At 36.2% G+C, this 14,528-nt stretch overlaps 2 protein-coding genes across 2 annotated transcripts; one reads left to right on the forward strand and one right to left on the reverse strand.

Annotated features, from left to right (window-relative positions):
- Positions 1-3,553: 3,553 nt before the first annotated feature.
- Positions 3,554-4,607, reverse strand: LOC118348188. Its single transcript, XM_035689205.1, has 3 exons — positions 4,449-4,607; positions 4,172-4,357; positions 3,554-3,607 (listed from the first exon to the last, which is right to left on the reverse strand). Exons 1-3 carry the CDS (start codon positions 4,605-4,607, stop codon positions 3,554-3,556), a joined length of 399 nt encoding a protein of 132 aa, XP_035545098.1.
- Positions 4,608-6,875: 2,268 nt separating this feature from the next.
- LOC108995393 (mitochondrial amidoxime-reducing component 1-like) lies at positions 6,876-12,276 on the forward strand. The gene is made up of 8 exons (XM_018970962.2): positions 6,876-7,088; positions 8,222-8,371; positions 9,902-10,078; positions 10,467-10,555; positions 10,640-10,704; positions 10,894-10,996; positions 11,701-11,811; positions 11,892-12,276. The coding sequence occupies exons 1-8, from the start codon at positions 7,001-7,003 to the stop codon at positions 12,021-12,023; spliced, it is 915 nt and encodes a 304-aa protein (XP_018826507.1). The 5' UTR covers positions 6,876-7,000; the 3' UTR covers positions 12,024-12,276.
- Positions 12,277-14,528: the final 2,252 nt, after the last annotated feature.

Consider the following 14,528-nt stretch of genomic DNA (forward strand, 5'->3'; position numbering starts at 1 on the left):
TGGTGGGAAGGCCCGTAATAGAACTTTCAATGTCGCCAACCCCCGTTCGACCGGAAAGACGGAATGTAAGGCAAAGATTAATGCATTAAAATGTGATGGAAAACTTCGGTTGACTACGGTTCATAATATCTATAACCACGGCCTTAGTCCAAAAAAATCTCGCTTCTTTCGATGTAATAGAGAAGTTAGTGACGCTGTAAAAAGAGTTCTAGATACAAATGATATGGCTGGTGTCCGAATGAACAAGAGCTTTGGATCTCTTGTTGTTGGCGCGGGAGGGTTTGAGAACCTTCCATTTTTAGAGAAAGATTGTCGTAATTACATCGACAAGGCAAGACATCTACGACTTGGCGCAGGTGGTGCTGGTGCACTTCAAGAGTATTTTCGTAGGATGCAGTACAAAAATCCTGGGTTTTTTGCATTGATGGATTTAGATGATGACGGAAAATTAAAAAATGTGTTCTGGGCAGACCCCCGTAGTAGAGCAGCCTACCAATATTTTGGTGATGTGGTCACATTCGACACCACATACTTGACGAATAGATATGGGATGTCATTTGCACCATTTGTTGGTGTAAACCACCATGGGCAGTCAATTCTCTTGGGAGCAGGCTTGATTTCCAGTGAGGATACAGAGACTTTTGTGTGGTTATTCCAGACTTGGTTGCAGTGTATGGATGGTATAGCTCCTAAAGCTATTATCACTGACCAAGATAGAGCGATGAAAAATGCAATTGGTATTGTTTTCCCAAACACCCGTCATAGATTTTGCCTGTGGCATATATTGAAGAAAGTGCCGGAAAAGCTTGGCTCCTATGGTTCATACAAAACTGGGATGAAAAATGCATTGATGAAGTGTGTGTATGACAGCCAAAGTGTTGATGAGTTTGAGACAAGTTGGGTTGAATTAATTACCATGTACAATTTGCATAAAAATGGCTGGTTACAAAGTCTATATGGTGATCGTGAGCATTGGGTTCCAGCATTCTTGAAAGATTGTTTTTGGGCTGGAATGAGTACAACGCAGCGAAGCGAAAGCATGAATGCCTTCTTTGATGGGTATGTTAATGCTAAGACAAACCTTAAAGAGTTTGTCGACCAGTTTGATAACGCTTTGAAAAAAAAAATTTGAGAATGAAAATGCTGCTGACTTCCACTCATTTAGTGTCACAACTCCCTGCATATCTAGATCTCCAATTGAGAAGAGGTTTCAAGAGTTGTACACAAATTCTAAATTCAAGGAAGTACAACAGCAAGTTACCGGCATGATTGATATGAATCCAAAGTTACATAAAACTGATGGTGCAATACAGACTTATCTGGTAAAGGATGAAATTCATTTGGCAGAGTTCACAAAGTTGGTTACATATTTTGTGGACTTCATTGAAGAAGGAACATCTGCAAAGTGTTCTTGTGGATTATTCCAGATGAGGGGAATATTATGTAGGCACATTTTGGCTGTATTCAGATGTAACGAGATTACATCATTGCCAGATATATACTTTTTAGATCGATGAAGGAAGGATATCAAACGGCGATATACGTTGATCCACAGTAGCTATGATGCGGGGGAACAACGGGCAGATTCTAATAGATATTCAGAGATGTTGAATATCTGTTATCAGATGATTACTCTTGCAGCAGGTTCAAAAGAGCATACTCAGGATGCGAAAGCTAAGTTATATGCAATGATTGAGTTGTACCGTGCCAACCAAGAACCCCCATCGATGACCCAAACGGGTTCCAATGTTCCAATATCTACATCTGGCACAGCTACTGTCGGTGGTTCTGGGCACGTACGTAGTCCAAATGTTGTGCGTGGGAAGGGCAGACCCCCATCTTTGAGGAGAGCATGCAAGATGGAGAAAGATATGCGAAAAGTTAAAGCAAAAACGAAAAGATCACAAGGAAAGGGGAAACGCAAAGAGGTGCATCTATTTAATGACATTTGCGTTCACGGGTTTTATTTATTTATTTAATCACAATTTGTGTTCTTATTTGTTATTTAATTATTAGGGAGATGGAGGAGATACACCCATCGTGAGCATACAAAGATCTTTATTTGGTCATGCAGAAATTGATATGGCCAATGTTGAAAATGTGCAGGTATACTTATAAGTACATGACCATTTTTAAAATTTTGTGTTTGTCTGGATTTTTACAAGTATTTGGTTTCCAGGCCATTCCAGAAAGTACAGCTTTTGATATTAGTGGAACCCAAATCCGAGGAACAGTAATTCAAAGTCAAGAAAGTGTAAGTGTGTTGGTTTTTTTGATCTTTCAAGAGTTGGTTTTTTTGATCTTTTGTAGTCTTTCTTTCTCATAAAGTGTAAGTGTGTTTGGGTTTTTTTTTATCTTTTGTAGTCTTTTGTTCTATGCTATTACTCGTTTTGATGATTTTTGATAAACCAATACTTACAATCTCTGCTTAAAATATGTACTAGGATAGAAGTAAGTAAAACAAATGAAGAATTTACAGAAATGAAATAATATTACAAGTTGGGCAGAGAGTTAGATTATAAATTACTTAAAATGGGGGTAAGATAGTGAGAATAGTCAAACATGGAGAAAGGCTCTTTCACAGAGGGTAAATGGCTATTGAGTCATACACAATGCTTGGGAATGTGTATTTATTAAAAAGATTGGGAATGTGCGGTTGCTTAAATTTATTTGTTCTGGATTTGGGAATTTCTGGCATGACATATCATATAAGATTGGTTGTATAATTTTTTGGTTTGCATGATCTTTTTTGTTTTCCTTTGTAATATTAGTGATATTTTATAAGCCATAAAGAAGTTTTTATTACCTGTCTTTGTAATATTAGTGATATTGCAAATTTTTTATTACCTGTCTTTTTTTTTTCAATAAAACAGTTTCTTGATGATTAGCAATCTTTCATCAGTTTAGAAGAGCTGAAAAATGATTGAGTCTTGTTTTCCTGAATTCTACGCAGCCATTGAGTCTTGTTAAATGTGAGAAAAAGAGAAAAAACTATTGTTAGAAAAAACTCAGTACTTTATTCAAGTATTTTCTATTGTTTATTTGTTTACAGATGCAAATTGGTTTGGATGGATCACAACCGATGAACTTTGGGTTGGATGGATCACAGTCGATGAACTTTGTTTTGGATGGATCGCAGTCGATGAACTTTGTTTTGGATGGATCGCGACCGCTACAATGATATGATTGAATATATTTGCTTGTTGATGTCATTAAAATACTTTAGTGTATTTGTATTTGTATTTAATGCACTTTAGTGTAATTGAGGGGTGACATTGGCCTATTTGAAGTCTTTTGCTGGCCTATATGAAGTCTGTTGCTGTATACGCTTATATTAGTGAGTATATTGTTTACACAAGCAGGTTTTAAATGTGCAGTTCACGCAGGGTATTATTTTAAAATTTTCTGAGTTATGACATTAGCCTATATGAAGTCTGTTGCTGGCCTATATGATAAGAGTTTGTTGCTTTATACGCTTTTGACAGTGAGTATATTGTTCAGCCAAGCAGGTTTTGTGAACTGACAGTGAGTATATTGTTCAGCCAAGCAGGTTTTATTTGTTCACATGAGACACCTCTGTTTCCATCTGCGTAGTATGACCACTGAGCTATAGGATGAAGAAGACATTGATTAACTCACGCAGGCATAAAGAATCCTGTTTCCATCTGCTATGGTTAATTAACTCAATGAAGAGTATTTAGCATGTTTGAATTGTCATTGGTTTTTTCTTTTAAAAAAAAAAATAGGATTCTTTATGCCCATTAAAAAATGGAGAAAATAGAGAACTTATTTCTAAAGCAATCTGTCCAAATGCATTACTGTCCAATAGTTCTAGACCAATCAGCATTGAAAAGCGAAAAACCAAACCAAAAACATTACAGTTTACATTCTGAACCAATAAGCATTCTAAACCAAACAATTGAGAAAACAACTCCAAACAGTGTTGCTTTATCCATTCCCAACTAAACTTAAATTACATAAAGTACAAAATCCAATACTTAGATACTAACACTAGGCAGCAATTAAATTACTTATACAGTACCAAGTAACATGCAAGGACAAGTACAAAAATCCAAAACACCCGATGTAGTGTGCGTCCCCGCCTCATTACAGTTTCTTGTTCTAGAAGCACATTCTCTCTTGTGGATACCACTATCTCTCTATTCAATACCACCAGCTCTCTCTTCTCGATTTCATCCACTCTTTTACGGAGCTCAGTCTTCATCTTTTCCACATCGTCCAGCATCTTCTCGACCTCCTTCTCCCTCCTTAACAGATCATTGTTTCTTTCTTGAAGATGGAACTCAATCTCTTGATTACTATCTGCCCACTTGAAAAATTTACAATATGGTAATCCCTAGAAAATGCAAAGTCACAAATGTTAGATGTTGAACATATTCATCAATATAATTTACAAATGTTGTAACTACAAATAATATAGTTATTACCTCTGTATTGTACTTTGGACACCCTAAGAAGGGTCGTTCTGGATTTCTTGGAGTGCATGAATATCTCAATGTGGCATCGACCTTACAGAAGCAATGTGCTTGTCCTAAAGTACGTTTTGCAAAGGATGAAGAAGACATTGATGATGATGACGACGACATTCTAACATGATCTTTTATAAATTGTAAAATGAAGTTTCAACCAATTAATATAGTATAGTGTTTTGAACTAATTAATTGGGTCCGCTTGCCTCCTGTTGCAACATTAATAATGTACATCGATCTCATCTTCTAAAATCAAATGGCTACAGTTGCCGGTTGGAAAGTCAAATTCATTAATTTGTCCCATTTTCTTTTCCTTCACTCTGCTATTCATTTTGTTCAAATCTCTCACAGAATGCAGCATGTAATGGAAATGGACAAATGATATTATAATAATAAATTGACTTGTCATGGGTATGTTAATGCGAGACAACAAAAATATTATAAACATTAACAAATGCAGCATTTTGTTGTACTCACAGTGGCAGTACAAACCAACATGATAGAATAACACCATCATAGATGATAGAATAAACATAAACATAAACATTCACAGCAGCACTACATGATAGAATAACACCATCATAAATGATAGAATAAACATAAACATAAACATAAACATTCACAGCAGCACTACATGATAGAATAACACCATCATAGATTTAAACATAAACATAAACATAAACATTCACAGCAGCACTACATGATAGAATAACACCATCATAGATGATGAAACTATAAACCAACATAAACATAACCATTCACAGCAGCACTACATTCTGAATAACACCATCATAGATGATGAAACTATAAACCAACACAAGCATAACACCCCATCAACATATAATTGAATTACAAACAACACCACCACTTGAGAACAAGCACTTCCAGAATATCACATAAACATAAACCTTCACAGCAGCACTACATTCTGAACAACACCATCATAGATGATAAAACTATAAACCAACACAAGCATAACACCCCATCAACATATAATTAAATTACAAACAACACCACCACTTGAGAACAAGCACTTCCAGAATATCACATAAACATAAACCTTCACAGCAGCACTACATTCTGAACAACACCATCATAGATGATGAAACTATAAACCAACACAAGCATAACACCCCATCAACATATAATTAAATTACAAACAACACCACCACTTGAGAACAAGCACTTCCAGAATATCACATAAACATAAACCTTCACAGCAGCACTACATTCTGAACAACACCATCATAGATGATGAAACTATAAACCAACACAAGCATAACACCCCATCAACATATAATTAAATTACAAACAACACCACCACTTGAAAACAAGCACTTCCAGAATATCCTTACCCACGAAATTCATAAACTCAGAACACTCAGAACAACAATACGAAACAAAAACCTCAAACAAATTAGGCTGTAGCGAATCACTTTCTCTTCGTAAAAGAGAAACTCACAATACTAACCAAATACGAGAAAATCCCAGATATAGAAACTGTCAATCTACAATAGAATACTGCAGATATGAAAACTTGGAAAATGCAACCTTACCTGGGAGCCAAACTGCGTTGCTAGTGGAAGTGAGGGTATGGGTTACGTTTCGAGTTAGGGTTTCGGGTTGGGGGTAGGGTTTCGGGGTGGGATTGGGGTTAGGGTTAGGGTTAGGTTTCGGGTTGGGGTTGGGGTTAGGGTTTCGGGTTAGGGTTAGGGTTAGGGTTAGGGTTTCGGGTTGGGGGTATGGTTTCGGGTTGGGGTTAGGGTTTCGTTTGTTTAGTGGGAAGGGGATTGAGAGGTGGGTGGAGAAGACGAAGAGTCAGACCGGGCTTCGTGGAGAAGACGAAGTGATTTCGTCTTCGGGCATCGTGGGATTTCGTCGGTTCGTAACCCACTGAGCGTGGGATTTCGTGGGTTCGTAACCCAATGAGACACAGCGATGAATCTGAAAACCCAGTGAATGGAGACACAGCGATGAATCTGAAAACCCAGTGAATGGAGACACAGCGATGAATCACGATCAAGAAAGACTTGGCTTCGTGGCGAAGACGAAGAGATTTCTCTTCGTGTTTCGTGGGATTTCGTGGGTTCGTTTCGTGGCGAAGACGAAATATGCGTTTGGAGCAAACGAAAGGCAATCATGTGTTTCGAGAAAGAGTTTGAAATGAGGGAGACTGAGAATGAGGAAGACGAGGACCCCTGAAGACCCAAAAAAAATTAATTGGAAAATGACGCCGTTTATTTTGCCACGTTGGACGTGAGGCCGCGGCGAGGACGCGAGGCCGGTTGTCCCCAGCATTTTTGAATTGTCAATATCTACAGAAATGTCGATTGGAATAACTAGCATGATAAACACGTTTATATTAACAGACATGAACTGATGCATATTAGACAGACAATAGGTTGGTATACATCTCGCGACTGTCAGCTCTATAATAGCACCATCAAGTCCAGAAGAGTCGACGGCTTTGCTATTGATATCGCTCGCTAAAAACACACGACTCTCACAGGATGGCAGCCAGGGTCTCATCGATTTTTATATACCCAGTAAAGTCGTGTCGCGGAATCTCACTTCTCCGAGCACCGATCACTGCTACCGGTAAGATCAATATGACCCTTTTCTTCAATTCTTCTTTATCTTTTTCTTTCCCCATGGTTTCTAAAACCCATTTGACTGTTCTCTCTGCTCTCTGGAATTATTTTCTTTCATCAGTGCATGTGTATCTCTGTTTTTTCAGTTTATTTGAAATTCAGGAAGAATAAGTAATTTGAGGTTGGGTGTTAAAACTGTATACTTTCTGATTGATTATCTATGTTCTTGAAATGTGAAGTTAGTAACTGTACGTTAAAAACTTTGAGTATTAGTTAGTATTTTTTAAACGGTGGGAGCTTCTTCGGAATCTTGAAATTGATTGGGAGAAAACATAACGAAGATTTTGGTGGAATTATTCATATATTTATGCATACTTCTTAGATTTAAAATCATAGGAAGCATTTGTGAAAGTTCTTATATGAAAAATGTTATTCAATGGATTGGTGCAGATAATTCTAAGGAGGATTATATTAACCCTTCTAAACTATCACCCTTCTTATAAAAGTGAAATCCAAACTATCAATTTTGACACTTGATTTGAGACTTTAGTTCGAGTTGGGGCTGTTCATGATTCTAAGAAATCTGAGCCCAACCCACATGTAAACTTCTACACTAACTATTCTACTCTTTTGTACATCTTAAAAAATAATTGCTATGTGAAACTTCTCATCATATATTGATAAAAGGTTTTCAAAATTTCCACGTAAACAACTAGAACAGCCAGGACTAGAGACATGGGTATTTTTGGTTGTGAAAGATTTTTAGAATTTTTTAGAAGTTTTTGAGATTTGGTGTTTATTGGGTTTAGGTAAAGGAGAAAGAAAGATTTGAATAATTTTTTTGAAAATAACTTTTGTATTGGAGTTTGTGAAAGTTGATAGGTAGAGTTGAAAAGTTGTGAGTATAAGTTTTCAAAGAGTATTTTTGTATTGGAGTTTGTAAAAGTTGTATTGATTTGTGTTTGAGTAATGATTGGATGAAAAGTTGAAATTAAACATTGTTTAAGATTTAAATATGTTTGGTTTGGTTTTAGAAAAGAAACTGAAAAATTTAGAGAAATTGTATGTAACCAAACAAGGCCAAAACAGTGTCAATTCAGCTTATTACTTTTCCCTTTCTGTTGGCTATGGATATTGCAGGGTTTCGTTGGGATCGGCAATGGGTTGTTGTAAATGCCAAAGGGAGGGCATGCACTCAAAGAGTTGAACCAAGACTTGCTTTAGTTGTGGTGGAGTTGCCAAGTGAAGCTTTTATAGAGGGTTGGGAACCTACTCAGAGCTCATATATGGGTAAATTCTTTGTTCATTTTTTTAGAATTAATAAAATTTCCCCAAGTCAATTATCACGTCATTCTCACTTAATATACTCAGTGCAATTCAGGCCCCAATTTGGTGTTTTGATGTCAGTTACGCCTTTTGTCAAAACCAGTCATTAATTTGAATGTAAACATATATAAAAAGTAAAAAATTAAGCCCATTTTTGTCTCCTTATATGCATTTTTGTCAAAATTAACTGTCATTTGTTATTGGAAAGAATTGGGGGGGGTGGGGGGGTTACTGATGCTGAAACTTCAGATTAGGGTTCAAGTTACAATGAATCAAAATTCATGGGTGCAAGTGAGAATCGTGTGGGAAATGTAATTAACCCTTGTAAAAATTATATTTTCTTCTAAACAAAATTTCTTAGAAATTCTGGTGAGGACATGCCTCCTTTCAAGTGCCATTTTACTCTTTATATTGATCTCTCACAATAGAAGGGGGTTTAGCATTACCAATTTTTGAATTATCAAATTGATGTATGTTCCTTTGTTCTCTCTTCTGTCTAGGTACGTGCAGGCACACATGTCCTATATGTATATGTATGGGCCAGATTGTGTGTGTGTCCTATATGTATATGTATATATATGGGCCAGATTGTTTATAAAGCTACTAGCTGATTTTAAGATGTAAACTTAATCCTTTGTTTCTCCACTGTATAGTGATATTTTCTCACTAGTGTATACTTCCATCTGTAACTAAGCTCTGCATTGTCATTTTGCCCTCATATTTCATAGAGTTTTCATAGCCTATTAGTGGGAAGAGAAATGATATATACATGCCCCAAATGCACAAGCCTTTTATAAAAAAGTGAACCCCACCGTGAAAAGTGTGAAAAACTCACTTTTTCTTGATGAGGCCGACATTTTTATAGAAGACTTGTGCAAGTTTTCTTGATGAGCCCCACATTTTTATAAAAGACTTGTGCAAGTTTTCTTGATGAGCCCCACATTTTTATAAAAGACTTGTGCAAGGCTTGTACATTTGGGACTTGTATCTAGCATTACTCTAGTGGGACTGATGAGCTTGGAGATGGGGTTGTGATTCAATGGCCTGTGCTAGTTGGTGTTAGTAACTTAGTATTCTGGATTTCATTTTGAGTAGGTTCGGCCTTCTAATGGGCTAGAAGGAGAAAGTATACTCTAACCCTCCCTTAAATTACCTTTTGTAATATGACCTGTAACTACTAAATTTGTTATTTAACCCTCACATTTGAAACATTAGTTGCAATTCGGCCTCTCTATAATTAGACCGCTATGATTGAGCCACGTCACCTGTATTTCATTCATCGTAATGAATAGATCTTTAGGGCAGATTGCAACCCATATTTCATGTTGGAGGCCAGATGACAACTTTGATAGTATGGAGGTTATATTGCAAAAAGAGTGGTATTATATCTGTTGAACTTATTTCCCCTTTCATTCCACATGAAACATGCAAGATGCTCTACTTTTTTTCCTTTGTGGATCTTAATTACTATTTACGACTTATTTTTCTTTACAGTCTTAAAAGCACCAGGGATGAATGTGCTCAAGGTTTCTTTACGTAAACCACATGAAACAGCAGATGGTGTCTCAGTTTGGGAGTGGTCTGGCTCTGCATTGGATGAAGGGGATGAAGCATCACAATGGTTTTCCGATTTTCTTGGGAAGCCCTACCGGCTAGTTCGATTTAATACTGGTAGGGCTTGATCAAAGGAATTTTAGATCATTATGATGGTGAAAATTTTAAAGAAAAAAAACATTAGGACTTTGTGTCCAATAGTTGTTGGTACCCATGAAAAGCAGAAATTCCTTTGTCTGAGGCATTAGTGGAAAATAAAAACTCTCTTGAATCAAAGGATGAATTTGCACGGGAGGCACATGCTTTGACATTGTAACACACATGCACACGTGTTTGAAGAAAAAAGCCTCGCAGACAAAATGCATACATACTTTCATTTTCCTTTCTTTGTCATTTCAGCCTCCATTGATGATTTCCCGTCATTATGAACCTCTGGGCTTGTTTCTTCGTTCACGTATATTTCTTATCTTTACTTTATCATGGATTCAATCATTTTCTAATGCAGCATCAGAAACTAGGCCTGTGGAACCTCAATATGCTCCTGGACACAAAATCTTATTTTCTGACATGTATCCATACTTGCTGTTGTCTCAGGTTGATCTAGTTGAGAATTGTAAACTAAGTTTTCTTTGCTTTCACATAGAATCTTAAAAGTGGATCTCAACATATCTTTCGCAGGGATCAATGGATGCACTAAATGAGCTTCTCAACAATCCCATACCAGTTAACCGTTTTAGGCCCAAGTATCTACACTTATCACATCTCTTTATTTCATGATTTATGAGCATCAATGGACTCTGCGCTACTTATATTTAGAGGCATTCACTACTATAAAAGTCAATACCAGCCACTAATCATGATCAAATGTCATTGAATCCGTGTCATAAACACTAGTTCTAGAATCTTTAAAAGGTTTTACTTGCATTTTTCAGCATCCTGGTAGATGGTTGTGAACCATATGCTGAAGATCTATGGACAGAGATCCGGATAAACAATTTCACATTTCAGGGTGTCAAGCTATGCTCCCGCTGTAAGGTAAAGAGCTACCTCTTTTCATTTTCTACCTATCTCATGCCAGTCAATTTTATCTTCTACAATAATATCAGCGTATTTCATGTTTTGTGTTAAAAGCCCTTTTTTTAAAAAAGAATTAAACAAATGTGACTTACAAAATATCTTAGATGAGCCATAGAGATGCCATTTAATAGAGCAGATACTAGTACTACAGTTTAATTTAGAGATGAAGCATGAGTACATTTTCAAGCTCAGAGGTAAACAATTTGAACATATTTAGTGTTGATGATATCCAAGTAGATCCCAATGCAGATGCTTGAGCTGCTTGGAAACTAAAAATCTTATAATTGAGGCCAAAACTATAGAAATCCTATGATAATGTGGAAGATCTAAAATTATAGTCAATCAAAAGAAAAGAAAAGAAAACTTTAGCCACCTCTGTCTAATTGATGGGGAGATTGTCCTACATCAATATAACATTCTCACCATATGTCATTTAAATTAAATCTACAATTAAAATGTTAACATTTCATGTTCCTCTTAAATGTACCTTGTTGCAAGAGATACATGATATCCTGTTTGCAGCCATGAGTCTACTATGTACACATGGGCTTTTCTCGTACAGTAGTAGATTGGCATCGTCTGAACCTTCTAAAATTCATTGTTTCCTGATTGACTGTGTTATGTCTCCCAATATTTACGTAGACACTTCTGTGTTTTTTAAGGTCCCTACAATCAATCAAGAGACTGGGATTGCAGGCCCTGAGGTAAGTGAAACTCTCAAGGCATTCCGGTCAGACAAAGTCTTGCGTCCAACTCAAAAACAGAAGGGAAAGGTGACTCCTAATTCCCAGACTTCCAACTATGTTATTCCGTCCCAGATGATTCACAAATGGCATGTTAAATGATTCTGCAGGTCTACTTTGGTCAGAATTTAGTCTGGAAGGACTCTCAAACTGTAGCTGAAGGGAAAGGAAAGGTCATCGAAGTGGGAGATCCTGTTTATGTTCTCAAAATGGTTTCCTCTGCTAATGAAGCAGCAGCTTGAACTATATACTTGAAAATTAGAAATGCCAACGTATTATGGACACAAAAGACCTGTCGTGTAGCATATTATAACGGAATAAAAAAGGCAGGCGGCCTGCTAGTGCACAAAAACTCGTGTTTTTTCCTACAACTTTTTAAGGCATGATTCCAAAAGTGAATAATAAGGCGATGAGAAAGAATATGTATGAACATGCATGATTCGATCTTTATGACCTTTTCATCCCGTAAGTAATTATAACTGATCATTTTCATCCCTTAGTGGATAGTTAGATGAGATTAGATGATCTATGAATAATAGTAAATTAGTTTGTGAATAGTATTGAAATGATTTGAGTGGAAATGTTTTATGGGATTTTGATAAATAAGAGAAAAAAAATTGAATAAAAATATTATAAAGTTAAAATATTGTCAGAATATAATTTTTTAATATAATTTTTATTTTGAAATTTGAAAAAGTTAATTTTTTTGTGTTTTATTTGAAATTTTGAAACAGTTATAGTGATTAAGTAATGATTAAATAAAAAAGTTAAAAATTTAATAAAGAAAAGTGTTTCTATTTGTAATGTTTAGATATTGAGATAAGACGGGCCGGGACGGGACGGGACGATATGGAAAATTCATGTTGTACAAACTAGGCCTAAAGCGTTGATCCATAACTTGATAATATAACCCCTAGCAAAATTTGGGCATTTTGTTTTATTTGTAACCGATTTAGAAAACCATTCACTTATAACTTTTATTTATAATTGTTTTATAACTGTTGATCTGGCTTATTAGTAACTACCATTATCACTTATTGAAGGAGGATAAAATATTGCAGGCTCAAATAACTAAGTCCAGCTTATCATAGGGCTCTCACTTGAAGACATAAGAATAGAGAGAAAGAAGAGACAAAAAGAAAACAAAGAGTGGACAAGAAAAAAAAGTGTAAAAGGGAAAAAAAAAAAATTGAGGAAAGAATGAAAGCAAGTCAGGCACGCCAACGAGAAGTTGAATAAAGCTGTCATCCATCGCCACTCCCAAGGCCAAGGATAAAAAATGGATATGAGAAAGGGTCTCCTTCGACTGGTACTTCGACTTCTTCCTCTTCTTCCAAATTACGATCAAGGCCCAACCTTGCTATTCGATGGCACTGAGATGCCACATCAACAATAATGGAATCAAGGAGATCCCCAAAAAATGAGATGAAAGCTGCGAGCAAAACCAAAGAAATATGACTAATTCCACACAGAAAAATTTCTACACATACTAACAAGTTTCTAAATTTTTATTATAATGAGACATAAGGAAAGAGTCTGAACTATCTTTACTTCTGGTCAATATATGAAACCAATCTGCAGTATTTAGGGCCATCTTTCGTTGGGCAGTTAAACCAACAAAAGATAATGACAGCTGCTACCGCGCCTCATATCTGATATATCCAATTCAGTTGAGAACCGAAATATCACAACAAAAGAAGGGAAACGAAAATTAAGTGAAACAAACTCGTAAACACAGATGCAAAAACACACAAAAAAGGGACGATAAACAGGAATGAAAAAAGAAAATGTTTAGTTCTTTGCAGGCATCTTTCACAAGAGTAGAAAGGGAGGCTCTTAACAACACAATCCAGAACACACCCTTTTTTAGACCTGATTTCAGCCTAAGACTGTGTATTAGCTCAGGAAACTTGAGGCCTTCAATCTTGTTGTAATGGATTGCCTTAATGGTAAGTTCCCAAGGAATTCCTTGCAATGCAAGAGAATCCAACCAATTCAAAACTAAAATCCTGGACGTTCTCATAGCATCTTCCATTGTTCAACAGTTAAGCCACAAAATAGTATGTTTTTCAATGCATGAAAGGAATACCTGAGCATGAGAAGCCATTTTGTCCTCGTTAGGCACTGACATGAGTCGTAAGAGCAGAGTTGCTAGGTCCAATGTGATGCCTGCTAACCTAAAATTTCAGATGAAGGCAGAAACGCTATATTCTGTCGCAACTAGCAGATGATGAAGATAAAACCAATGATCACAATTATTATGATAAAAGCAAGCAAAATGAAGGTATGAACATAGCCATAGTACAAGGGAAGTATAAAAGAGAGATGCAGAAAGAAAGAAGGGAAAAGCTAATCTCAAATCTAACTCTACCCGATGTGCTGCCATTGTGAGATGCTAGTTAACTAAAAGAATATTATCAATTCTGCTAGAACCAAAAAAAATTTAAGCAACACCAAAAACATGTGCCAGTTAGTGCTGCTGTCTTTGAAAGGAGTGAAATTGCTCTCAGATTTCCAATTCAACTATCAAGTATGCCGCTGTCTTATATGGGAAAATGAATCATTTGACCGATTCAGAATCTCATGAAGTAGGCATCTGATCATAGAGATCATGATCAAGATGCATACATCCTTTCAATAGTTTTCACGATCCATATTGCTTATACTTAAAAAAAAATGATACATATTATTTTTATTGAATTTGTGGGCGCTCCGGCTCCTTCAAACATAGGTTTGGTATTAGATCT

This window comes from Juglans regia, chromosome 4, assembly GCF_001411555.2.
Source record: "Juglans regia cultivar Chandler chromosome 4, Walnut 2.0, whole genome shotgun sequence".
NCBI lineage: Eukaryota > Viridiplantae > Streptophyta > Magnoliopsida > Fagales > Juglandaceae > Juglans > Juglans regia.